Source organism: Blastomyces gilchristii (assembly GCF_000003855.2).
Source record: "Blastomyces gilchristii SLH14081 genomic scaffold supercont1.7, whole genome shotgun sequence".
Taxonomy (NCBI): domain Eukaryota; kingdom Fungi; phylum Ascomycota; class Eurotiomycetes; order Onygenales; family Ajellomycetaceae; genus Blastomyces; species Blastomyces gilchristii.
Window position 1 is genome coordinate 2746323 of NW_003101676.1, and position 25787 is coordinate 2772109.

The following is a 25787-nucleotide window of genomic DNA, read 5'->3' on the forward strand; positions in this document are numbered from 1 at the left end:
TCGTCGATCCGTTTCTCGATCCTCGAGAACATGGAGACCTCCTTGACTCTGGCCGATCATGATGGAGGCGAAGTTCACAAGTAAAGAATCTTACCCAGTGATGGAGGTGAGCCCTCCAGAGTCTCTTCTTATTCGTGTCATGCTTCGATTCGTGATTAGATTGTGTGTAGACCTCTATGTTGTGCGTTTTCAGCTGTATCTTAGTTTCTATTCCGGGGGTGCACCAGGAAAAGAAGAAACACAACATTAGGGGGGGGGGAGACCACACCACACCATTACGCACTCCAAAGAACAACAAAAGGCTTCCGATGAAATGGGGTATGCGGTTGATCTCCCTCCCTCTCTCTCTCTCTCTCTCTCTCTCTCTCTCTCTCTCTCTTTCTTTCCCTCCCTCTCTCCCTCTCTCACGCACACACACCACCACCAAGCATACGTTACGATCCACCACCGTACAGACAGGACAGGACAGGAGAGGGCGGGAGGGAGGGAGAAAACATAAACAACCCAATTCCCAATGTTCTGTCTAATAGGACACATTCCATATTCCGACGAAGAAGTCATAGAAGAAGCGCGTACAGCCCCATCTCCCCACATCAATGCTGGGGTCTGGCAGGCTAAAAGAAATCCAGGGCTGTCGACGGCCCCACAGGAGACGGTGTGCTCGCGGAGTTTTGGAGGCTTTTGCAACACCGCGACATTTCTCGACGCCAGATATCCAACAATGAACCTTGATGATGATGGGATGCTGAGTGCTGAGTGCTGAGTTGGTGGGATGGTGAACACTGTAGGCCAGCCATGTTAATTAATACCCATGGGTTTGCTGGACTAGGTCCATTGAACCTTCACGGGAAATATGCGTGGCAGATATTGGTCCGTCTCAGGGGCTGATCAAAGGGTCTGAGGGAAGCATGCTCATTGTGTCTGGGACGAGATCAAAGGAGCTGGGGTAGGGAGGATGTTTTTGTTGAGATACCAACAGTTGAAGTGAAAGCAAAGAGTGTTTATTGTGAATAGGTTTTCCCCTCTTTTCTTAAATAAAAAGGAAAAAGAGTCAAACAGAGTTTGTGTGATCACAGTGTAGTTATGAGATCAATGCCATCGGCATCACCACCACCAACCAGTCTTAGATAACTATTTATTCAGAACATCAACAGGAAATGACATGTGAGTGTGTTTCTTAACTATTCATGTCAACTAAGATAACCAGAGAGAGATAAAGGGGAGAATTAGAGAAAAGAGAAAAAGAAAAAGAGCACGCCTTAGTTAGTGGAACAAGAAAAGAAGAACCCCAAGCTCTCCAACAAGTTGGTTCTCATCCATATCCCAACCAATTAAATTGCCAATTGGCAATGGCAAAGGGATTCTGCGGGTGCTCTGGCCTCTCTCTGGCCGGGGTCAGGGCCTGGAACATAACATCCAAAGCGGTAGCACGGGAAGAGACGAAATTCCCCTTAACTTGTTTCCCAACGGAAAGGTTGATGCAAAAAGAAAAAGGAAAAAAAGAAAAGGAAAGGAAAAAAGAAAAAAACAACAGAAAATGATGATAATACAAGCTCGGCCCCGACTCGGACGAAAAGGATCGGGAATATCACGGGGATTGTTCGGGTGGGGTGGTGATGGGATCAGTGAGTGCCCAAGCTAGGCGCGGGAAGCTGGACTCCACCCCCACCTCTCCTTTCCTCAGGGAGGAGGAGGAGGGGGGAGGAGGGGAGGAATGGTTTGGTTTGGTTTGGTTTGCTATCTACTGCGTAGGCATGGGTTGGTTGAATACGCTGCGTAGCGGACATGGTTTATCGCCAGGGGAATCTGCAGCGGTGCCTGAAATCTAGTTCTCCTTGAGCAATAATAATAGTTAATATATAAGTTAGTTAGTTACGTTACGTTGCATTTCCCTGCCCTTCAAAGTATTTTTAAGTTTCAAGTAAAGAAAGGAAAGCCAACTGGAGAGGGAGCTATTTAACATTAGTACAATCCATGGGAGCAAAGGAGGATGGGGCCGTTTTGAGCCTGTGGTTTGTAGCTATGTATATTGGGTTGAGCTAGTTAATAATTGGTTTATGACGACGTGGGGACCTCATCTCTAACTAGAGGATAACTATCATTGTAACTTATTAGTTAACTTAATCATTAAGTAAGTTACAACTTATTTATTCAAGAAATGAACACAGACTAATCGAATGTAGTAATGAAAAGCAAAACAAGGAATACGAATAAGAAGAGATAGAGATAACCCAGATTACAAGCAGCCAGCCAGCCAGGATATCGGATATATCTCCCTGCTAATAGTTAACTACCATCTGTATACAGTCTATATGTATAGTTACAGATGTAGTTAGTTTGTTATAAGTTAACTTACATGATTTGCTGGTTTCTTGGAATTTGCGCCGTGTACAAAATCATGCCTGCTTTTATAGTTAGTTAACTAACTTACCCCGCACTGTGTCCATTGGTCCAGCCTGTTCGTTCGTTGGCTTGAGAGGAATTGTACTCTGTTGTACTCCGTACTGTGGAAGTACTTATTGCAGAGGGTACAGATACATTCTTGATTCTTGCTGTCTTATCCCATGATTTATTTTAATTAAAAAAGACAATGAGATAGTTTCAGGGAGAGATAACTAACTACACGCACACGACTTGTTTTGTGCTGGCTGTGGACAAAAAGCAAACAAGCCTCCAAGCCGGGGCTAGTTACCCTAATAAGTTGTCATCAAGAAGCGTAACTAATAAGGTTCTCTTTTTCCTCTCTCTTCTCTGTTCTCTGTTCTCTCTCTTCTCTGTTCTCTCCTCTTCTCTTCTCTGGTAGTTAGGGTAAGTTAGGGTAGCTTTAGCTAGCTCTTGGTCTCTCTCCCCCCGGCTTCTATTCGTGCCTGCCTCTGCCTCTTCTCCTCCCCTCAACCTTCCTTCAACCTCAACTTCATCTCTACTCATCTCTTTCTCTCTCGCGCGCGTATTATATATATATATATATATATATATATATACACCACTCTTCCACTGATGTGATACAGCAGTCTCGCTACTCCCTCATTCATCCTCTCATCGTTGCTGTGCTGTGCCGTGCCGGGGGGTGTCACCTGTCGGGAGATTCCGTCACCTGCGCCGATTCCCCTCCCCTCCTCTCCTCTTCTCTGCAGTGCGGAGAGCAACCTCCCCTACCGTGAGTTACCTACCATATCCCCATATCCAAACCCAGTGCTTCTACCCGTCTGTCCATCTGGCTGTCCATCTTGCTGTCATTCTCACCAGCACTGCTTGGGTAGCGGCATTCGGAGAAGCTCCCCTATCGCGGTACCAATACCCCTCCTTGACGCTGACTGACTGCTTCTCCATATATAAGAAGGGTAGATAAAGGAGCAGACCAACCCTTCCCCCCTCTCTCTCTCTCTCTCTCTCTCTCTCTCTCTCTCTCTCTCTCTCTCTCTCTTTATATATATATATATATATATATACGCGCATCTCATCCCCTCCGCCAGCCATGGTTGTTTCCTCTCCCAAGCCGGCCAGTGATGCCTCTCAACAATCCACCCCCCTCTTCCATAACCCTTACATCCGCCCCGCCTTACCCTTCATCAATGGCGGCTTATCCGGTATGACGGCAACGGCTGTCATCCAGCCAATTGACATGGTAAAGGTGCGCCTGCAGCTCGCCGGCGAAGGTGCCCGGACAGGACCCCGTCCTACAGCGCTAGGCATCACAAAACAGATCATAGCTTCAGGCAAATTCCTAGACCTATACACAGGTTTATCGGCCGGCTTGCTTCGACAGGCCGTCTACACCACCGCCCGCCTGGGATTTTTCGACACTTTTGCGAACTCCCTGAAAGCCCGCGCCGACGCCGCGGGGAAGAAAGTCACCTTTGCCGAACGCGCCGCAGCGGGGATTGGGAGCTGGTGGCCTGGCGGCCATGATCGGGAACCCCGCTGACCTAGCCCTAATCCGTATGCAGTCGGACGGCCTCAAACCAAAGGAAAGCAGAGCAAACTACCGCTCCGTCATTGACGCTCTAGCCCGCATTTCCAAGGCGGAGGGTATCACTGCCCTCTGGGCCGGGGCCTTACCCACCGTGGTGCGCGCTATGGCTCTGAACTTTGGGCAATTGACTTTCTTCGCCGAGTCCAAGTCGCAGCTGCAGGCACACACGAACTTATCGGCTCAGAACCGAACTTTCGCCGCCTCCGCCATCGCGGGGTTCTTTGCCAGTTTCATGTCCCTCCCCTTTGATTTTATCAAGACGCGATTGCAAAAACAGCAGAAGGACCCAAAGACGGGCCAGCTTCCCTACAAGGGTGTCCTCGATTGTGCAAAGAAGGTCATTAGGGATGAGGGCTGGTTGAGATTCTATCGCGGGTTTGGAACGTATTACGTTCGAATCGCACCGCACGCGTAAGTTTTCCCCCTGTTTAACTTTTTGGAATCTGTTTCTTTCTTTCTTTCTTTCTTTCTTTCTTTCTTTTTTTTCATTCCTCTTTCTTCAAAAAAAAAAAAAAAAAAAAAAAAAAGAGGCTAGAGGAAGAAACCCGCCCCACTCCGTCTTTAAACCTTGCGTCTCCGCCCGGTGACCCCACGCTAACATTAAATCTCCAGTATGGTGACCCTTATCGTCCTCGATTACCTGAACATTCTCACCCGGTAAAAAGCGACGCAATTACAACAACAACAATCGTAGTCGGGGTCGGGATTGAACAAAAGTAGAACTCCTCTCGCCCGATACCTACGCCGATGGTGTTAGCCCCCGCGCCATTCATCTATCCCCTTCGGATCCGAAAACATAATAATAGAAATCAAATCAAATAAAAATCAAATCAATTACCGAAAACGAACAGAAACCGTGCTTCCATTCACCCAGAAGCTCGCGAAAGAAAAAGTCGCCTTTGCACCCTACATCCCACCCCCCACCCCTTCAACGTTACCAACCAACAATGAAAACGAAATTTCAACAAATTGAGCAACAAGAAAGAGGATGATAAAACACTATCTGTGGGCGGTGTGGAGTCATCATTTGGAACTTAGGAAGTCGAGCGAAGCTCCGTACATGCAAACTGTTGATTTGTAGCAATAGATCTTAGCTTATATCCATCCCAGCGTGCGTGTCTGTTATGGTTTGTTTCTTACTTCATAAATATACCATTGCAGTGCAATTGCAATTCCAAATGGCAATTATGATACGATACGGGTATTGACTTGATCATTATTGTAACCTTTTGTTAAGATTGTCTGAAATTCTTTTTTCTTTCTTTTTTCCTTTTTTTGTGGGACAGAATTCCATGCGATATTGCGAACGTGTGAATGCCAGTTTCAGTCAATACCATCAAGATATCAGATATCCATTGTATTTTCTTTGCCTTCTTTTTATATGTATTTCCAAGCTCAACTGGCTAGCTATATAAATTACTTCTCTCTTACTTTTAGTCTCTTTTGCATTCTTACAGTGCCGTGCAACAAACGAAACACAGAAAGAATATAGAAATAGTATTATTTCGAGATAAATATGTGAGAAAAATAGAGATGAATGATAACTCTATAAAACTATAACTTCTACTAATTATTATGCATTAAATTATCATCATCAACTTAAAAAAATAAATCAACTTTGCTATATAAATTTTACCTTGTTTCTGAAGAATCTACTACTCTGTACTATCATCAGATTCATCACAGCTATCATTCTGACATTTTCATTGTCTATATTACTAGTATATACAGATGTATATAAGTTCTGAATATATCTTAGTTATACTGAGAGTCTTCAATTACAAGGCAAGTCAGCGCGCTGAAGAAGCATATCCCCAGTTTTCTACAGATTCAACGACCCGTCGGTCTGATATGGTAATCTTTGAAGTCTTCAGGAGAGTTTCAGGAGAGTGACATCGTTGTTCTCTTAACTCATTTAAAATCAACACCTTGTGGAGTCAACTACCATGGCTACAACTATCTCCCAATGTCTAATAATAGAGAGGCTGAACCCCCTGATCATTACAGCCGTTTGCAATCTTGCACGATGGCTAGCAACAAGTCAGCTCATCATTGCACCCAGGCCCTTTGCAAAGAGCATTTATATTCAGCTGAGCCCGCTCTCTAATCTTGCCTCCTGCCCTGTGTCGATCTCTGCACTCACTCTCTCATTCCACTTTCGAAATCTTGAGATTCATTGGGGGTGCCTATTTATCATATACTTTTGCATAGCCAGCCGGGGAAAGAGTAGGAAAAAGATCGTAGCCAAAATGGGGGTGGTCACGGTGCTGTAGCAATTTATATTGCTTGGATTGGCAGGCGCCCAGATTATCAAAGATCCGCTTGTGAAAGTGGTTCGAGATTTCAATGCAGAAATCGCTGCTGCTCTACCTGCCCCGCAAAGGTACAGCTTAGAAAAATGGCCTGAAGAAGATAGTAAATATTTCTCCTCTTCCTTGTTATGATCTATTGCTTTTGCGCTAACTCTGCTTCTCTTCCTTTTTTCTGCAGTTCATCGCCGAGGAATGCCATCGGACGTTGCGTTGGGGCGGCAGTGTTTATGAGCCAGAGAGCCGATTCTATTGCGGAGATAAATTTTAGTATCTATAACGCTACCTTCGATGATGTGAGAAACCAGTCTTACCCCCTCCACCGGGCCCCCCCTAATTCTTCCATGATTCCTTTTGCCCCAAGAATTTGTTGGGTTCGCGGGGGAAGACACACACGAAGCCGGCGTTATCTAATGCGAGAGAGGATATAGTGTCCTGACTCCTGAACCCTGGCTTGTAGGTCACTGTGCCAGTGCGGAAAGGGACAGAGAAGCCTCCATGAACCTGCTCGCCCGCCTCCCATCAGGTGATCGGGCTACGATCTCTGATCTTCTTGTCGCAGCATTCGACCAAGGCCTTGTTGTTCAACATTTCAAGGGGAATTCTGCCCTTTTCGGTAGCTCATTTCGACAAGTAGATGCTATCAAAATGCTGGTAGTAGTGATGTTCCACGGCTACCCTGGAATCCCAATGGATGAATTTATAAATGCTGTTGCTGCCGATACCTGTGTAGCTGATGAGCCGGCTGCAAAAGAACTTGAGAGGCGCGACGGTACATATGGACGGGCTATCGAGAGCGGTTTTGACGGTTGTAGTATATTTGAAAATTAACGCCTAACCTCCATTAGGCGCAAGCTGTATGAGGAATCAGCTCAACCTTCTTCAACCCATCCTGAACAGACTATGGGATGCAAAGACTGGGTGCCCAAACAAGGTAGCACCAAAGCTCATAAGGCATAAGTACGTACGCACCGTACCGAGTGTTTTTCTCATGTCTCTTTTGAATTTCGAGATGAACAGTAATAGCTAACAAACAAAATCACGCATCAGGGGAATTCTGTTCCCAAATGGGTTAGGAGAGCTTGGATCCGATCCTATCTCGGGGGCGAACCCCACAGAAGTTACTCAATGGGACAAGTCCGAAGGTGTTCCCGACTATTTCTGGGCGCTGGCACAACGAAAGAGGAGTGACGGAAGAGTTTACTGTACAGCTGACCGTCTTGATGTTTTCAATGTGACCTACTCGGGTTGCCTTGATCAAGACCCCTGGGCAATTTGTCGCTACAATGATGCACAGCATTCAGTGGACACCGTGGTGGAAAAGTTCGGTCGAAGTTCCTGCAGGCCTGCGGAGCCGTGTCCGCCATCTGATTGCTTTTGAGGACAAAACTGCTGGAGGCCTTCGCGTGGGCCCGTGAAACATAATTGCAGTCTACGGCGACGCTAAAGAGAGTGTGTATATGCATGAGTCAAGCCATTGCATAGATCGCGACTCTTTCCAAAAGCGAGGCATTTTTCTAAAGGCCAAAAAGATCTAGACACATACTGGCCATCAGACTACTTCAAATCTTCTGACAGAGAGCTGTTTGCTGAGACTGGTGTGGCATACCTCTATGACAACAGCGGCAAGACACTGCTCGAGCGAGGATATGATCCATCCTGCCTAGCAAATGGGCTTAAGGCGCTGGGCGAGCATGCAGGGAGTGAGTTTCAGAAAGGCAGCAAATGTTTCAAACGGGAACCGAACTCAAAAATCGATTTTCCAAAAGATGAGGTTGCGCCTGCGGCTGGAAACTTGAGGGTTGCGAGAATAGATGCAGAGTTGGATGGTGACTTTGGGATTGAAACTTTTCCCTAGACCTCATCCTCAGTCTAAGACCAGGGACACAAGTAATCAATCAACCTGAACTAGTACCTGTATTTTAACTGCTGTTTCATCTGAATTAGAAATGGTATTTTAGTTAGGTATCTCAGACTTTTCCTTTTCTTCTTCGGTTAAGGGAAAAGGGCAAGTCGAAGGAGTATGGTCATATGATGCTGATACCGGTGTAGGCTGAAAACCGGATCGTAAAGCTCTGGCATACTTTCAGTTTTCAATATTCAGCGGGCCCTGCCAGTCAGCTAGTGAAAGAGATAGTTACACTCACTGCAATTGAAATAACAGATTCAATCCCTGCACTACTTTCCCCCTATCTCAACCCTACAGGCTTAAGATAGCCTTGTAAGGGGTTGGATCCACAACATCGTACCGTACCCCAGGATAGCTCTACCAATAGGGCAATTTTATCACAGTAGTGAGCACTAGCTGCTGATGTCTTCCATAGAGCTTATTCTGCCTGAGGAACTCCATCGGACCAGTCAGAAGAGAGCGAGGCGCACACCCCCCCCCCCTGGCTATCCCCGACACACTGGATATTAAGGGTCTCCAGAGGACCCCTGCACAAACTGTCCTTCATGGACTGCTCTCTGCCAGAGAAATGACCTTCCAGCTTTCCGCGACCACATCCTATGTCTTTCCAATAATGGCAAACGAGAACGAATCATCTTGCCTTCTAGGAAAGGTTGAGTAAGATTGGGGTTCCGGTGCCAGGAACCTTATACCCAATCCAGCCGCCCTCCTTTAACCCCATCGCATGTGTTAAACCGTGCAGTTCCGATGCCTTGCTCTAGAGCTGATCACCCAATAAGCGAGCGGAAACGGGGTGAGACATGGAGCAACCCCTCTAGTAGTATTGACGGACGGTCTCTCGTAGCTAGTCCACTTTCATTCCGGGGCATAATTTAAGTGTTTTCCCGTTCAGCTAATGTCCCTCGAGCCTAAGCCGCATGCTGTACTAAGCTTACAGCTGTTACAACCAGGGGTTAAAGCTTAACCGGGCTGACTGGGGGCCGTTGCACTAAAAGCTTCAAATACTTGCCCAAAATCCCTTCATCTATATTCGGTCTGTTTTGTCTTTTCCTTGGACCAGGTAGACTGTAGCATCTGCATAAAACACGGACTTAATAACTTGATTCTCTATTCTTACATCATCTGCGCCACTGTGCTGGCCGAAGTGGCCGAATGCTGCCGTGTCACGTGTGAGGCAGGCCAGGTCGAGAGTGGAGGAATGGATGAAAACTTTGCTTGTAGGTGTCGTGGGTGCGAAGGTGAATTGATAGGGTGGGTTTGGAGAAGAAGAAAAGCGCCAGGGGCGAAGAGAAAGACGGCGAATAACCGCGCGCGTGCCTGATGATGCATTTCTGGGAGATTTATTAAAGGTTAATTCAGAGGGAATTGTGTAACAAGGTGATCAGAACACTTGTGGAAAATGATGGATCACAAGAGAATAGAGAAATAATTCATTCAAAGGGTCGGGGAATGTGGATAGAAAGGGAGTGGGAAAGTTCGGAATGAAGAGCTCTGAGATCTGAATTGAACAGAGATTACAGAGTCATTAGAGTGGGATTGAGTGGATTACGCGGCTTCGACCATTGCCCAGAGCAATAGATCCATCCATCAATCAATCAATCAAGCAAGATCCACCATCTGCGTATCCGGCACCATGCTGGGCTCTCTTGATTCCTCCCGCTTGCTTTCCTGTTCCCCCTTAGGGTTCGCCTCTGCCCTTCCCCTCCCCCTCCCCTTCCCCTTCCCCTTCCTCCCCGGCCTCTCCACGACAACCTCCTCCCCCCCATCCGAGTCTTCCTCGCCGCCCTGCTCCTCTTCCCTCTCCCTCCTCTCCTCCGCTCTTCTCAACCTTCTCACTGTCACAACATCCGTATCAAGATCATGCATAGAAATATGCACCGAGCACACAGGACACTCGACGCATGGGACACGCTTGCCATTAGAAGGGATAATTATGCGCTTCTTACTCCGTTCAATCATCGCGACGATGGCAGTCCGCTCGAAGCTATGGGGACATTTCATGCTTTTGACAGGGTCTGTGAAAGGGAGGAGGGTTATTGGGCAGCGGAGGGAGACTCGTTCGCTGCGGATGGCTAGGTCATCGGAGTCGTCTAAAGTCGGCTCTACCTTGGCATCCTTTGCCCCGCTGGAGGTGTTGGTGGTTGTGGCTTCGCCAAGGGTAGCCGTAGTAGGTTGTTCAACGTCTGCGAACCAAGTGGACGGGTGCGGGAGAGGCGGGATCTCATCGCCAGGATATTTCGATTCGTGCACTACGCGGTAGAAACCAATGTATTTGTCATTGGTTGTGTATCTGATTGATGATTTGTGAGTATCAATATGTAAATATGAGATTGTGTCCGGGCAACAAGTCGAGGAATGCATACCGATCTGTCAACGACGTCTCCTTCCACTGGGCCTTCTTCTCCTTCAATTCCGTCCGCAGCACCTTGGACGTTCCACCATTTCGTATCTGGGGAGCCTCCTCTGCGGAAAGTTCACCATCATCTTGATCCTCCCCTTCATCTTCTTCACTCTCCTCCCCAGGCCGCCTCCTCATCCTCCTCCGCTTCGCCTGCGGCTGCGCGGCTACCGCCTCAACCGCCTGCTGATGAATCCGATTCAAACCATCCGTCAACGAAATAGTACGCGCCTCCGCATCGACAATTTGGCGCATCTTCTCCTCCAACTGGCCTGTCATCGTCTTCACGCGCTCTTCCAAATCAACAATTCTAATATTCACCTCTTCACCTTCCCCATCACCCTGCTCTACTTCCTCATCATCCTCCACATCCACCGCTTTCCTCTTCATTCCCGTTCTCCTCGCCTCTCGCGCCTTCGCGTCGGCCAGTCGATCATTAACCATTCCCGCGCACTCCGTCAACGCTTGCGCGGCAGCCTTTAGTTGCGTCTGCATCACTGTCAGATGCGGGAAACGTTGCAGTTGGCCGAGTTTATGTATCGTAGTGGCGTTCAAAGGGGCGACTTGGGGCTGGTAGGTGGGTAGCTGTAGAATAGTGCGACGGGCGGGCTGACCTTGTCGCCGATCGCTTGCTCCCTGGACATCGGAGCGGCGCGCTGGTCTGTTACTTCGGGGTTCTAAGGGAGTATCGCGCGAGGGAATTGATTGCCTAGTGCGTGGTGTGTGATTGACGGACATGGTTTCGGTTTCTGAAGTGTGAGTTAATGGGAAATATTGTTGAGAAGGAGGTCCGCAAGTTGAACCTCTGGCTCGTAAATGAGATTTAAAGTGAGATTCCAGATGAGAACAGCGGGAAGACGCGACGTGATGGCGCTAAAACGTGACTAGTAAACTCGAAGTCATGTGATATGGCTCCGCTTGGTCAAGGATATTATTCCATTTGAGCTTGAGATTTTCGGATTCAAAACGTTCGTGGACATTAGTGAGGCACATAGAACGGTGGCTATGAATATACTATTATGTTACTGAAAGCTACATAAATCGTGCTCAGCTTTATTCACTGCATAAGAGCGGATTGTAACTCTGAACGATCAATATATGTCGTATGTGAAGTATATGACTGAAGAAAGCGTTTGAATATCACAGGCCGTGTCAAGTCAAAGTCTTCAGATGTGGATAGATGTACTGTACATAACATGAAGAGATACCAATCAACTGGAACCCTACCGGACTATGCCTGCCCATATGTTTTCGTGTATGCGTAATTGTAGTTTCTGTAAAAGTTATAGTAAAGTAGAGCATCATGAGATAGAATAACCGAATTTCGAAATGCCAATAAACAAAAAAGAAATCAAAAAAACACAGGAAACATGTCTAGCGTAAAATGCATGGCATGGAATATGCAAATTATGTGACAGACGTAGTATCACAAGGGCACCACGTAGACGGAGGTTAAATAAGTTAGCAGTCAGTAGCTTAATGAACATCGTTAGACCTTGTAGAAGCAAAACGCATGGTAAAAGCCTACAGCAAAAAATATGTTAGCCTAACTACATCTCAACCAGCCTAGAACAGTTAAAACAGAGTAATAAAGACATACTAGCAGCTTCCAACTCCTCCTCATTGACAAGCATAGGCCCACCTCCTCGCGCCCGAACGCCCATGCGCTCACTGAGTGGTCCCAGGATAGGATCATCCTTCTCCTCATTCCATATATCCAGGAAAGGCTTGCGGTATTGAAGTTCCAGATTGTAATCTTGCGTCAAACTGAAGCAGGGAAAAGATAATAGAATGGGTTAGCACAAGGCTCAGTGCAAAATGTAATAGGCGTATATACTGTGTGCTACTCACGCTCTGAAAGCTTCCCATGGTACGACATATTCCGGAATCTCCTCAACAGCCTCTTCCATGAAATAGCTATATTTCCAGCCAAACGCAGGGCGAAAAACACCATCCTCGGGCGTCTCGCCGGGGAACCGGACGCGATAGATACTGTTCCCCCACTCGGGTACTGTCATTGGCGATTCCTCCACTTCACCATCCTCACGCTCACTATCAAGCTTAGCAGCCGCGGCAGCGGCAGCAACCTCCTGCTGTTTCTTTTTCTCATGGAATTCCACAACTTTGGCGCTGAGCACGTCTGAATTGGGCCCTACGCCGATGAAACGGCCGCCCTTCTTCAACAAACCAGCGACATTGTGCAGCATCTGCCGGGCCTTCTCTTCGCTCTCAAAGGCATAATGCATGCTAAACATGGAGACGACAATGTCAAAGCCACCACCGCCCCATCGAGCCGCCATCATCGACCCATCAGGCCCAACGCTTCCGTCAATACCGACTTGTTGCACAATCGGAATATCACCAACCCATTCACCGAAACAGTCCTTAGGATAAAATTCCGCATGGAAGAGTGGATGACCTCTACCCCTAATCCTGTCCTTCCCTCTTCTCATGCTAATGTATCTCTCGCGAGCCTGTTCGATAGATATTTCCGCAGGATCCAAGCCCACGTAAAGATCTACCGGTTGCGGAGCCTGCTGCCACTTGCCCAGATCACCCCCCTTACCACATCCCACATCGATGACAAGCAGCTTTTTCTCTTCTGCAGGCTCCGCGCCAGCCCAATCCCTCCCGTTTGTTCGAGCCAAGAATTCCTCATCAGGAGAGAACTTCTGGATAACCGTACTTTTAATCCAATTGTTAAAACTTCGCAGGCCCTTTATTCTGCTATCTGTCTTCCGCCATTCCCTACCTCTTTCCGGAACCGCATTGTAATGTTGACGAACGACATCGTGGACTCCACGCTCTCGCAATGCCAACTTGGCTTCCTCCTCCATCTGCCGTCTTCGTTCCTCCTGTCTGTGTTTCAGCGCTTCAAGATTTGCAGACCCGATCCGAGCTGCTCCACCCGGTCTCTTTCTTTGTCTTGGGGCAGAAGCATCTGGGGATTCAGAACGCCGTATTGGAGAAGGTGACGGTGACCTGCGCGTTTGGAGGCCTCTATGTCTTGAATCGGGAGAGCGATCGCGAAGTGAGTAAGCAGATGGCGGGGCCTTTCCACGTTTTTTATTCTTCAGTGAACTTTCTTCCTGCCGTTTGCGCTTTGACACCGGTCGTTGTTCGGGGGCGGGTTCTGTTTTTTCGGGCTGGGGGTCATTTTCCGGCAATTTTCTCTTCCTTTCGTTGCTATCGGTCTTATTCTTTTGTCGGGCCTCTAGTGGTTCCGCGTGTCCATTGTGAGTTGATTTGGGGCTCTGGGAGGATGGTCCACCACTGCGTGGCAATTCATCTATATTGAAGGTCGTGAACATTAGAGGCTGTTCCTATATTTTCCTGGGCATTTTGAAGGGTGCTAGGAAATATTCACCGTGCGCTATATCCGAGGAAGAGCCCATTGGAATAAAAGAAGGAGCAGCGGAAGGGGTCTGTTTCTTGTGGGTAGAATGAGACGAAAGAAAAGTCGACGAGTGTTTGGTGATGTTATTTTTGTTATGGTTGTGAGGTGGAGAGAAGCTTCTTTCAGGCTTTGAGCCCCTGCCGCCACTATTGATAGTTTCCTGCGGCGTGGAGTGGATGGGCGGAGTCTCCTGCAGAATAAGCCCGCCAACGGGTCCAGATCAGTCCCACCAGGCGCTTGAAAGCTAGGAAGAATGGAGGAAAACCAAGCGGGCCGAAACATGGGTTAAACCCGTCCCACGGCGACGCGACGTGCCCTTTAAACGGATGTAGTTTAACTTCAAAATAAGCGGTAGTATACCTTTTTTAAAGAGTTGTATGAAGGACTCTTCTCTTCATTATTATGGGCGGGTGTGGATCCTCGTGAACGCAAAGCTTCATCGTTCGTCTGTTCCTCTTCGGCTAGTTCATGAACCTTGATGCGCTCTGCCGCACTAGCTAGTGGAGGACCATCATCAGAGACGGTATACGTGTCTCGGGCTGGATCGTACATTGTAATGGAAGCACGTCTTCTGTCAGCAGGGGTGCGCGCAGCCATTTCTGTCTAATTGCATACTGGCGACGGGGTATGTCGAGCGTTGTCAAAAAATCGCATTTGGAGTAAAAGTCACGTGCCCGTTGAGCCTTGCTGAGGTAATCTGACAGGGCCCTGTCTTTATTGGTACGTACCAGGTACAGTTCCCAAATTACAATATTTTGTATATCATTCATTTGTCTCTAATCACTGCTGCAGTCACCCAATTTGACATTGTAATAGATAGAATAGAAAACACATGAATAGAATAGAGCTAGTTACTATTAGTTTAAAGAAAATATGTAAGAAGAATAGAGATAAATGAGATTTAAATATCACGGCACACTATTTGTCTGGAAATCACAAAAGTCTCAAACTTATGAGACGGTACTGTACATCGATGGAGGTATCTACGTGGTGGATTTCAGCCACAGAGCTCAAGAAACGTTGCCATTGGAGAAAGCAGCAGAATATTGAGATCATAACACTCGATGGAAATTGGACGCTGAATGAACATGATGGGTATAAATGTAATATACATGCCTGGAAAAGCAAACCAGAGGAATCGCAAAACCAACAAGAAAGGCCCGCTTGAAAATATGCCAAAGATCGGATCGTCATTATTAACCAAGTGATATAATTCTCGTATCCCCAGCAGCTCATTTCGTTTTCTTCAGCCCCTTCACGTGTAATGACTGCCTCACTCTCCGCAGTTTAGTCCACCATTCTCTATCCCGTAGTTTCTGCGTTTCATCGTCATCAACCTTAGCTTCTCCAGGACTTGCCAGAGATTCCTGACTAGTTATCTCAGCGGAAGTTGATGGCACATCACATCTCGTCCGTCGACGATGCATAGTCTTAATCGCCTGGCTCAAAATCTCCCAGCCGCTCTGCGGTTTACCGTTGAAACCATGTAAGCCAGGTTTCCCGCCACCACTCTGCGTTTTCGGATTGACCCATGGGCAGTAATCCATATGCTCATCAACGACGTCGAGTTTAGTGTACACAGAAACACTCCCATCCTCCTTGGGTTTATACATCCACAATCCCAGCCGGCGGAAACAGGCACCGCATGTTGCTAAGCCTGCGCCAACATCGGGGCCAGCATCCCAGCCAAAAGCCGCAAGTACAAACGCCGCTTTATTTAGTTCGGCTCCTATCTTCTGAGAAGATATATTGCCGTGACTATCGCCATTCTTGGTGGCTGGCTGGGGGGTATTGTTGGTAGTTTCTCTTCGTGTTTCTCTCTGTGTTTCGGGCTCTAGGTTACCACCTAGCAATGCCGGAGGTAATATACTGATGGTTCCGTCTAAATCCAGTTTAGACGGCGGTTCGATGTTTTCGATTGAGGGTAATTTAGACTCGAGACGGGCAAGATTCAAATAACGCGCATGTAGACCATTTACTGCTGTTTCCGGATTTGTGAGCGGCAGCCTCTGAATAGTGTCTAAATTCAGGTGTTAGCAAATCCCAATTCTCACTTTTCCATCTAGAAGGCGAGTCAGAATTACCATCGCATCCACTTTTCCGCCACGGACAACGTTCCGCATGGCCAGCTGCTATTCGTTTGGAATATTCCTCCACCAATCTAGCCTCTACTATCCAGTCAGAAAGAAAGTTTAAAATTTTATCGAAAAGAGAGGGAGAATCGGGCGATGTACATACCAACTTCCCTCCGCTCAATAATTTTGTCAGTATCATCGTCGCCCACATCATCCACCTCTTCTGGCAACTTCACAACAACAGCACGACCACAGCCACCCACACATTCTACCCGCATAACATCCACGCACGACCACCCGCGCTTTGCCCATTGAACCTCATTTATGGCAGCTGGCTTTGGCGACCATCGATCTACCCTGCGGAACGTCTCGAGCCGCTCGAGAAATCGCTCACGGTCCCATGGTACGAAATTTGGGCGCTGCTGTGATGACGGGGACAGAGAGGAGTGTCGGGGTATATTCGACACGGAAGGCCTAATAATCATATCCTCGGAGTCGGTTACGGAGCCCGACGAAGCCAACCGTACCTTTTTGATAGTTGGATATTTCGCTGGGGTGGGAGAGGCATCTTTGGCTGTCGAAGAGTCTGCATTGGAAGGTTTCTGTACATTGGCGCCGGACAGCGAGTCAAGAACCCTGTGAAATTTCCGCTTCTTGGTAGCCAGCGCGTAAGACATCTTGCTGATGTTGGGCGTTTCAAAGCTCCCCGGGGTGTTGTTCGCATGTGTTGTGAGATGGTTAAATAACCCAAGCAGAGTGCATTTGGCATCATGTGACTTGGCCGGCTTTATCAAGCTCATCCAGCTTCCATCCCAAGAACAACCAATAATGCTCTCGCTTGGTACATTATTACATGCACTTTGCTTATTTGCCTTCTTTGCACTTCAGCTAAGCCTAGCTATTTACTAGCTCTACTGTTACCAGCACATTTCAGCATTGACTGATCCATTGTTTGTGATCCACTTCAAGCCTCATCAGTGAAACTCAACTAGCATGCCTGGGACTTGGACAAGGAACCAAATCCTAGTTGTATTAAATAACCTCAATATCAAAACACACTTCAGCTCACTGCATGACTATATATCTTGTTTGATATTTTTCAGTAAACCACTGCCGACCCGTTTCCTTAATAATTAGCATACAACGAATCTAGGCGCTCTGAACTGCTACAGATATGGACATGTATCAGGTCATGGAAGTATATTCACTTTGGACCATAACCCTCACGGCTGCTAGAATTTCTCAATGGAAGATGCCTATCTACCGCAAAATACAGTGTCCTAATAATTTTGCATTGGCATTGCATAAAAGAAACAAGGACATTTTCATTGTTCTCAAACAGAGCAGTTATGCAGGCATTCTTCAAGTCCCTTTACACACACATGATATGTTTGCAGACTCGCGTGCAGTCAAGACACACTATTGGGTATGTCATTCTGTTCTTGAATGGAGCTCATTTGTTATTGGGTCAATGTATTTATGTTATTCATACTGATTTATTCAGCACAGCATGAGCACATCCTTATTCAACATAATCAGCTCCTACATGCAAGTGCTGATATTGATATCTTCTTAGATAGACTTCATTTATGCTAGCATAAGAGCTAGGTCATGATGTTGGGTATTTAACAAATTGTCCTGTCGACTTTTATTAAGATCTCTACTTCAAACCTCTACAGGAAAATTTCCTCAAAAAGTATTGAAGTGTCCTCCCATTTCACAAACAGGCCCCACATTCAAAGCCGCACAGCAATAAAAATATAGTTCTTCCAAGTGAACCACCCTGATCCCCCTTTACACCTTCCCCTCCCTAGAAGATATCAAATATCCGCTCACTTTCTCAGGCCCGCGAGAAACCAATCAGCTAACAAACCCATACAGACACCATGAAAACATACGGGGCGTTCTCTCTCCCGCTCTTCCTCACCTACGCATCGCTTATCAGCAATGCACTAGCCCTTCCATCCGGAGAGCTCGCAGAACGCCGCCTGGAGTGTCCTATGACATGCCGTGTTCGAGAAGACTGCTGCGGCGGAAGGACCTTGTGCATTGAAGGGGAATGTGTTCCCGTCCCGCGGATTGGGATGATCCGCGAATGGGACTGACGGATTAAATTAATGCCTCTAGTTTGTTTTAGAAACACTTTTATTCACTATATTTCTAGATCTAACATGTATAGCTCTGTCAATAGTCTTGAGAGTGTACCCGGGGGGGATATTCGGTATTGTGCAATGGAACTGGCGAGTTTCAAAGTTTTGGGTTTTACGATTTTGGGATCAATATTACCTTGGATTACTTATTCCACTTCCTCCCTCTTCTTTCTTCTCGCTAAGCTCTCGCATTGTTCATATGAGTTGGTGCAGCTAAGAGATTCGGCGTCAACCACAGACATAATAAATCCGTACACAAAGCTCTACTTATCGCAGGTCATTTCAGCATACCCGGACGCCTTCGTAGGTTACGGCATCGAGCAAAAAGCGTGAGAAACACATGTTACGGCAAGTAAAATGAATTCAGAGAGTCGAATCCATACACAAGTCCATTTCCATACCCGGAGAACCGCAACGGATGGAACATCGTTGGGAAATGGAACAGTGGTAAATGAAAAATGAAGGATGGGCCCGCAGCATTGGATGATGCTGGCCAAACATATGTATACAAGCCTATCATTTCTGGCTCAATAATAAAATGTACAGTACATACACCATTACCCATAATTTTATACATGCATTTCCCTCACTTCTTCTGCGCCGAAGAACCCTACGCCGTTCCTCCTCGTCGCTTATATTTTCTCGGATCTAACGCCCCATTTAACAGCAAAATCACCAACATAGGGAGAGGAGATGTTGGGATCACGGCAGCAAAGAAGGTGCCCAAAACCATGGAAATAAACATATACATACCTTTCCGATTCATTCGCCTCCTATCTCTCGTTCCCTTACCCCCTTCCCAAAACCCACTGCCAGTCTTCCTAGTGAGTGTCGAGTGGCAGATGCCACAGCTCTCTGGACGGTAGATCTGCTCACGGGAGCAAAAACCACTAAAAATAGGCGAGGAAAAATAAGTACATGCAAAGGAATCTCGTGAAGGAAGAATCGCGAGAGAATTTGATCGGTATTTACGAGAGTAAGTAAAAAGTGTAGAAGCCCAGCTTACCATATCATTCGGTTGGCATGTTCATTTGGATGATCCGTTGCAGCGTCATGGCACCTGTAAGAACGATAATATTAGGTTCTGTTCCCCAATTGAAGGGAAGTAACTTAACGTACCTATCGCAGGGGAAAACCTTCAGACAACAAGAGAACCTGCGTACAATAGTAAGCCATTAAAATATTATGAAGTAGTTGATGAAACAGCAATATAATTACACTAATTGCAAAGGGTGCTATGGTGTGGGTACTTGCAGCGGCTAACTAAGTAGCTGCATAGGAATTGGCACAGGATATCATAGAAGCGGCCCCGCCTGAGCTTAACATGTCCACATACCTAAACCATCGGTAACTCTTCCCATAATGCGAGCATCGGCCGCGACGAGGCAATTCCTGTCCAGCTACGATCCCCAAAGCTTCTTTTGGCTTCAAAGTTGTAAAACGGATATGTCAGTATAATTACCAATCCGGGTGCGACTTCCTGGCGGAAATTGGCAAAAGAAGACGTTGGTTATGAATATCGCGGCTGTATGTACGTAGCGTATAGATGAAAATTGGAAAAACCAAAACGATGTCTTGTAAATCTGCTGGAAAAAAAAATTACGCACCTTTTTCACCTTAGCAGGAGTATGAGAGGTACCTGTTACAAATTAAGCAGCCGGTCAGTCCTAATGGATTCCATAAGGGCAATATTGCGCACATTTCCCGGAAAAGTGCGAAAAAAGTGTAAGAGTGTGTGGGGATCAATAAACGGATATACACGGAAAAGTAGCTAAGATGATGTTTGATGGAAAGAAACATGCGCAGGAGCATGCCATCTCCCCGGGTCTCAGGCAGAGATGAAACGGAAACTAGACAAGGGTAAACGCAGGGTATAGATAAACGAAGCCTGAAAATCAGATGCAGATTGCCCGAAAGAGGGAAAGGGAGGGTCAAGCAGCATACGATGAAGGTAAAATTAAGCGGGCGGAGCTGAGAAGAGAATATCATCCCCCATTTCCGAAATATGGGCTGTTGTGCAAGGGGCGGCCACCCTCGTACAAAGGCGTTATTTAGGGAACAAATCAAGCATATTCAAAAAATTCGATAATGAAAATAATTTCAGCCGACTGATTTAGAACTGGTCAACTTACCTCCTCCAGCGCTCACTAGTAAGAATTTCACCTCGGGAATTTTGAACCCTACGGGAAAAAAGAATTTAGTTAATGTTGCAAGTCGCCGACAACGCACTCAAAATCCAAGGAGGGACAGGGATTATCCCGTATCCTCGGGTAAATCCCATGCTTCTGAGAGAACATACTCATTTTATGGTGACATCCACGACAGACTGGCGACGCATCGTCTCCTCGAACCGCAACAATCCCTGGTGCGGGGTAGGTGGTAGAACATTCGGAGCATGTAGGGATAAAAGTGCTAGGATGATATAACAACAATGAGAACGGTGTCTTTCTAGTGATGGGCCAAGGTGGTAGATGGTGTTGCACATATAGACCGTAGCTTGCGTGGTTGCGAACGGCCAAAGAGGGTTGTAATTTGTACTTACCTAGGAAGCAGGTCAAACGCAAGGCATCCCTCCAGATCCAGGTACCCCGCACGATTTGAACTGGGGTGCATTAGTTCGCGGCGAAATCCTAGCTACAAAAATTCCAATGTATGTTAACTAAACTTTGCAATTCTCAACGTCGATGAGATCGTTAATTTCATGGTATATTTCTGCACCTACCAACGCTAAGATAGTTGCCGCACTTCTTGCACGACTCCACCCGTTTCGGGGGCACGCTGATACCGTCATCTCCAATTTTGATATTTTTCATATCGAGAAGTTTCTTGCACCGCTCACATTTCAAGGTTAAATGTAGAGCTCTCAGTTCGAGGAGCTCAATACCCCGGAGTTCCATTGAAGGAAACGACAGGGCCACATCGCGGCCTGTCGGAGCTGGGAGCGTTGATGAAATACTGACACCACCACCCTCATCATCGTCATCATCGTCAGTAGCGCTTTCTTCGGATCCAGAGTAGTCAGAGTCGTCACTATTAGATTCGTCACCCTGCCTGGGCGATATCCATTCTGGTGGGCGAGGAATGACCTGAATATGTGGTCGATCAGCCAGGTCAGCCGGCACTTCTGTCTCCTTGGTCTGGGGTTCGAGTGGAGGTGCAGTAGCGGATAATGGGGTTATTTCTTCAGCTGTTGATTTATTGTTCAATGATAAAGAAGTAACCGCACGACTAAGCTCGGCACTTTTAGCTGGCTGGGCTGCGAGAGTATGTAGCATTGTTGAAAGGTAATTAACGTGCGACGTCAAGCTCGCACTAGAATTTTCTATGACATGCTTTTCGAATAATGCCTCTGTTGCTCTGGCCGAGTTGTCATTGACCCCAGGAATCCTAACTTGGCAAGGCTCAAGGGGATATAACAGGGGGACAACCAAGGTAAGCGTTTTCACAGATCTAAGAGATTGAGGAATTAAATGTGGCTTGAGTGGATTGAGAGGGATGGTAAATGAAACACCATCCGAAGATTTGGAAAATAACGGCATTCTACCTAGGCGAGAGGTAAGTTGAGTAATCTCTTTCTCGCGTCGTTGACGAGCTTGCTCCATTTCTTGACTCATTGCTGTTTCGCGAGGTTGCTTCACCTCCCCCAACCAAGGAGTAACGGTTGCTTCCTGGTCGGCATAACTATCAGGTGGCGCTGTCACTGCCTCCGGATTTGCCATGTTGAAAATATTCGAGAGCGATCTATCAAGAACGTTCAGCTGTTTTAGTAGGGTGTCCGAAATACGAGTCTTGGTAATATTTTCGAATTCTTCCTGGATAAGTATCTTCTCTCTCATCCCTATATTCTCGTCTACTATTTCCAGGGAAGGCGTCCCTCGTAAAGGATAGTCCAGGGGCACATGCATGGCGCAGGCCAGACTTTTCAATAAATCAGAAAAGTCCGGGTCAGAAGGATAGATATCGAATGTTAGAATCGTTCCATCCTCATCAGATCTCTCCTGGGGATGAAAACGGCGCCTAATTTGATTGAGTTCAAACTCCCTAGGATTATCACGCTGGGCACGTGGGGTTGGTCGCTGAACAACTCGAGGTTGGGTACCTTCGGAACCTCGGGGTGAAGAGCTGAATGCCGAGGCTTGGGGAGTTGATCCGCCTTCATTCCTATCCTTGGGGAGTAGGGCCTCGTTGTCAATTGCAGTTTCGAGTCGCGGATTGTTAATATACGAAGAAGGAATCGGATTCCCTGACGACGCGGCCAAAGAGTCGTGCGGCGCCGTTTCATGTGCAAAAGGACAATCATCACCCGCCCGGCATCCTTAGAAGAGGTCAGCATTAAAGACAAGGTGGTATGGTAAAAGCCCAAAAAGTCATGGGAACCAGACAAAAGGGGCAGCAAACGAAAATTCGAAAGGGGACCACCAAAAAACAAAACACAGCAATTTTGGCGCCCAAGAAATATCAAACGGATATATGGACGGGCCAGTTGTATAAGGTATAAACAAGCAAGTGTCGTTCCACAAACAAGTATTATGAAATTCCAAAACGAAGTAATAAAAAAACCATTATGGTATTGAAAAGAGACATGAGATGAGGGAAATGCAAGGCCGAAGATTACAGGGGGACAAATACAAACAACAAGAAATCAATCAGTCAATTAATCAATCACCAGCATCAAGTGAGGACGCAAGGAATTCAATGGGGCATACCCTTTTTGGACCCGAAGTACCGGCACCTGGTCGATTTGCGATCTGGGACTCTGCGGGCTGGGGTCGGCCGTGTATCTATTTGGGTGGGATGAGGCTGAGCGCTTGCCAACGCAGCGCTCACGGGAGACATTTGTCCTATGTTAAAATAAGAATATTGAGTGAGCGTGTGACCAAGGACATGCCGGGATGGGCGATACAAATAAAGAACGTGTCAAAGCGCAGGGGAACCCGCCCAGCACGCAGGGACTGGCTGAGGGAAAGACAGAGAACGGGGAGGGCGCCTAGTCATGACATTTAGTAGGCTCTTAGGGCGATACAACTCAAGAGTTGCGCTCGAAGTAAGGGGGGGAGTGTGTGTCAACTGTGGCAGGCGAGGAGCGGAAGTATCCATGCAGCCACAGCGGCCCGTTTGGACGCACAGGCTGCCAGAAAAGCTTAAGGCGGGGGGGCATTGGGAAATGTTTGGCAGGCGGGTAGGGTAGGGTAGTCTGTAGCCTGTAGCCTGTATAGAGGGCCGGAAAATATGTGAAGAGAGGGCGGGTAGAGTGGTGACATCGAAATTGCCAGCGCATATTTCTCTTGCCACCAGATTTTCTGGTCGTGCTGGTGTTTCTTTCAGCCGCGATTTCCATCAAATGACCTACCGTGGTTATCCATCCCAATCTACTGAGTGGGTGAGAGTGGTCTTACAGCAGTAAGCTGTATGTCTGTATGCATGTATGTATGTACGGAGTCACTAGCACGCCGCAGGCCAAGTACAGTAGAGTAGATGCCCCAGTTGGGATGTGCCGTGCAGTCGGGGCCGATCTGCCCTGTAAATGCGACTCTGTTGCCAATCGACAGAGCTGACCAAGCACGATGCAACCTGCAATGCGATGATGATGGTGATGCTGATGATGATAACTACTGGCTGGTTGTTTGGTTGGCAACCCCGAGATAAGCCTCGTGATTTCTTTATAGATGACCAGCTGGCTGTCCGCTCTCCAGACAAGGACAGCCAATATCAAAAAGGGAAAACAGAAAAGAGTAAATCAAACAGCTTCAGCCGCTCTGTAAAGGAACCTTCCAATCCGTGTTGCAGGCAAGTGTGAGCGACTAGACGACTAGAGATATAATTTGCGGGGACGAAAAAGCAGCCGTCGGCGCCGGAGCCCTGCACGCAAGTCTGGTGACCGGCCAGCGGACGCGACGAGGAGACAACACAAGAGACAGCTCTCGATGCTGGCCAAGGCGCGCTCCCTGATGTGATCGGGGCGGGCGGGAGAAGAGGCGGGGGTGATGGTTAGCCAGTCAGTTCCCAAGGCAAAGCACACTCGAGGCGATACGGTGGCGATGAATCATCTCCAATCCCGCAAGTTTAGCTGCAGAGCGGGATGCAGAAGAGCGCAGAGCGGTCAACCACGTGAGACTGCTCCTTTGTCGCCTCTCTTTGGGTTATAGCAATGATAGGCGGTGGATGTTTTTGATATCTCGTTCAACTGACAAAACCGAAGCTGGAGATACAACACAACGGAGGCATCCTGGACTGTGTGGCAGGTGTGGCACTTGTAAGCAGCCGCCATCCGTCCCTTGGCTTCGTTTCTACAATGTATTTGCTGCGCACGAGTACTGTCTACATTCGACCAGAATACTCGGTACGAAAAGGAATACTCTGTGATATGAAACTACGACGTATGGGAGGAAAGCTACAAAAAAATAAAACTAAAATAAAGAACATTGCTGACTGGTCTGGTGTGGTCCCTCTTGTGCTCCCTAACACATGTACAGAGTACGGAGTAAGCCAACTAATAAATAACAAGCCTCCGATGGGATGGTGGTCAAGCACAGTCTTCAGGCTAAAAAGCCTTTTGAAACTGCGGGAGATCTCCCGTACGTTACGCTGCAAAGTCGTCATTCCTGTCGTGCATTCGCAGCTATCCCGTGATTGCCTCAAAATCACCGATCGCGGAAGCACGTACGTCCTTTTGCAACGAGTCACCTAACTAACTCCAGCCATCGAAATATGGCCCTGACCGCGGTCAGGCAGGATGTGCTCAGACGACAGAAGCCCCGCTCCCTGTCAGGCATCGAGCATCCCACAAGCAAATTTTCGCGGGGGGGGGGGTTTCCCTCCACCCAGTTCTCATTCCTATCTTCCTCTCCAAGTCGGCAGGCCCCGATTGACCCACGCGGAGAATTGCGAAAGTCCAGCGCATCAATGCATGTCTGAGTCATTCTTCTTCTTCTTCAGAGCCAGCAAGCGAGCGAGCGAGCGGTGAGGATGAATGAGACTCCTTGGCGAAAGGCCTCGCTCTATCGATTCTGTATCATCTGGTCTGGGAACTAAGATTGCAGGATGAAGGGTTGAAGGAGGCAAGACTGATGCTATTGACCCGACCCTATTCTCGCTAGTCGCGGGTAGGGTAGTATTTGGAAGTACCGTACGGAGTACATGTACATGTACATGTACATACAATATTAAGGACCACGGTAAAACATTTTTTTGTCAGAGGAGTTTCGGGGGAAATCTCCCCCTCAAAACCATCACAGCCATACAGAGTAACAGTAACACGACATCTACAGCTCGGACAGCTTTGCGTGGACAAGCCGTGGGCATCTCGATTCCACGGGCCTTTGTCTGCAATAGCGGGGAAGAGTTAGGAGGGAGAGTTACTTTTTATTGTTGTCAACAGGAATCTTCCGATGAGCTTATTTTTCAATTGAGAAATGGACGATAATGAACAGGAATTCTCTGCAGGCCCACGAGGGAGGAGATATTCAGAAAGCTCTCTCGGGGTGTTGTATAGTGTGTAACTCTGTATGTAAATCCGAGAACAGCCATTCCGGCATACGCCCCATGTGTATTAATATTAAATGTAATACACGAGGTA

At 47.4% G+C, this 25787-nt stretch overlaps 9 protein-coding genes across 9 annotated transcripts; 5 read left to right on the plus strand and 4 right to left on the minus strand.

Annotated features, from left to right (window-relative positions):
* Window positions 1-249: 249 nt before the first annotated feature.
* On the plus strand, window positions 250-1169 carry BDBG_17035 (uncharacterized protein). The gene has a single exon (XM_031724843.1). It carries the CDS (start codon window positions 515-517, stop codon window positions 761-763), a length of 249 nt encoding a protein of 82 aa, XP_031578278.1. The 5' UTR covers window positions 250-514; the 3' UTR covers window positions 764-1169.
* Window positions 1170-3475: 2306 nt separating this feature from the next.
* BDBG_17036 (uncharacterized protein) lies at window positions 3476-3925 on the plus strand (the record flags this gene model as incomplete). Its single annotated transcript, XM_031724844.1, has 1 exon — window positions 3476-3925. The coding sequence occupies one exon, from the start codon at window positions 3476-3478 to the stop codon at window positions 3923-3925; it is 450 nt and encodes a 149-aa protein (XP_031578279.1).
* Window positions 3926-3941: 16 nt separating this feature from the next.
* BDBG_17037 (uncharacterized protein) lies at window positions 3942-4634 on the plus strand (the record flags this gene model as incomplete). The annotated part of the gene is made up of 2 exons (XM_031724845.1): window positions 3942-4384; window positions 4586-4634. The coding sequence occupies 2 exons, from the start codon at window positions 3942-3944 to the stop codon at window positions 4632-4634; spliced, it is 492 nt and encodes a 163-aa protein (XP_031578280.1).
* Window positions 4635-5756: 1122 nt separating this feature from the next.
* Window positions 5757-11428, minus strand: BDBG_04378 (uncharacterized protein). Its single transcript, XM_002625463.2, has 6 exons — window positions 10555-11428; window positions 8430-10481; window positions 7892-8357; window positions 7251-7816; window positions 6597-7137; window positions 5757-6531 (listed from the first exon to the last, which is right to left on the minus strand). Exons 1-2 carry the CDS (start codon window positions 11325-11327, stop codon window positions 9791-9793), a joined length of 1464 nt encoding a protein of 487 aa, XP_002625509.1. The 5' UTR covers window positions 11328-11428; the 3' UTR covers window positions 5757-6531; window positions 6597-7137; window positions 7251-7816; window positions 7892-8357; window positions 8430-9790.
* On the plus strand, window positions 6781-8140 carry BDBG_04377 (uncharacterized protein; the record flags this gene model as incomplete). The annotated part of the gene is made up of 4 exons (XM_031721644.1): window positions 6781-7096; window positions 7131-7242; window positions 7333-7640; window positions 7821-8140. The coding sequence occupies 4 exons, from the start codon at window positions 6781-6783 to the stop codon at window positions 8138-8140; spliced, it is 1056 nt and encodes a 351-aa protein (XP_031578281.1).
* A 10-nt stretch (window positions 11429-11438) lies between the features above and the next one.
* On the minus strand, window positions 11439-14604 carry BDBG_04379 (mRNA (guanine-N7-)-methyltransferase). The gene is made up of 5 exons (XM_002625464.2): window positions 14347-14604; window positions 13957-14176; window positions 12441-13878; window positions 12190-12356; window positions 11439-12113 (listed from the first exon to the last, which is right to left on the minus strand). The coding sequence occupies exons 1-5, from the start codon at window positions 14581-14583 to the stop codon at window positions 12079-12081; spliced, it is 2097 nt and encodes a 698-aa protein (XP_002625510.1). The 5' UTR covers window positions 14584-14604; the 3' UTR covers window positions 11439-12078.
* A 117-nt stretch (window positions 14605-14721) lies between these two features.
* BDBG_04380 (uncharacterized protein) lies at window positions 14722-16925 on the minus strand. Its single transcript, XM_002625465.2, has 3 exons — window positions 16225-16925; window positions 16071-16154; window positions 14722-16006 (listed from the first exon to the last, which is right to left on the minus strand). The coding sequence occupies exons 1-3, from the start codon at window positions 16859-16861 to the stop codon at window positions 15219-15221; spliced, it is 1509 nt and encodes a 502-aa protein (XP_002625511.2). The 5' UTR covers window positions 16862-16925; the 3' UTR covers window positions 14722-15218.
* Window positions 16910-18334, plus strand: BDBG_17038 (uncharacterized protein). The gene is made up of 3 exons (XM_031724846.1): window positions 16910-17487; window positions 17571-17834; window positions 17943-18334. Exons 1-2 carry the CDS (start codon window positions 17236-17238, stop codon window positions 17655-17657), a joined length of 339 nt encoding a protein of 112 aa, XP_031578282.1. The 5' UTR covers window positions 16910-17235; the 3' UTR covers window positions 17658-17834; window positions 17943-18334.
* On the minus strand, window positions 18333-25296 carry BDBG_04381 (uncharacterized protein). The gene is made up of 12 exons (XM_002625466.2): window positions 23562-25296; window positions 22918-23052; window positions 20934-22526; window positions 20754-20841; window positions 20511-20623; window positions 20344-20391; window positions 19819-19850; window positions 19548-19636; window positions 19331-19366; window positions 19218-19271; window positions 18965-19101; window positions 18333-18859 (listed from the first exon to the last, which is right to left on the minus strand). The coding sequence occupies exons 1-12, from the start codon at window positions 23572-23574 to the stop codon at window positions 18822-18824; spliced, it is 2376 nt and encodes a 791-aa protein (XP_002625512.2). The 5' UTR covers window positions 23575-25296; the 3' UTR covers window positions 18333-18821.
* Between the last annotated feature and the right edge of the window lie 491 nt (window positions 25297-25787).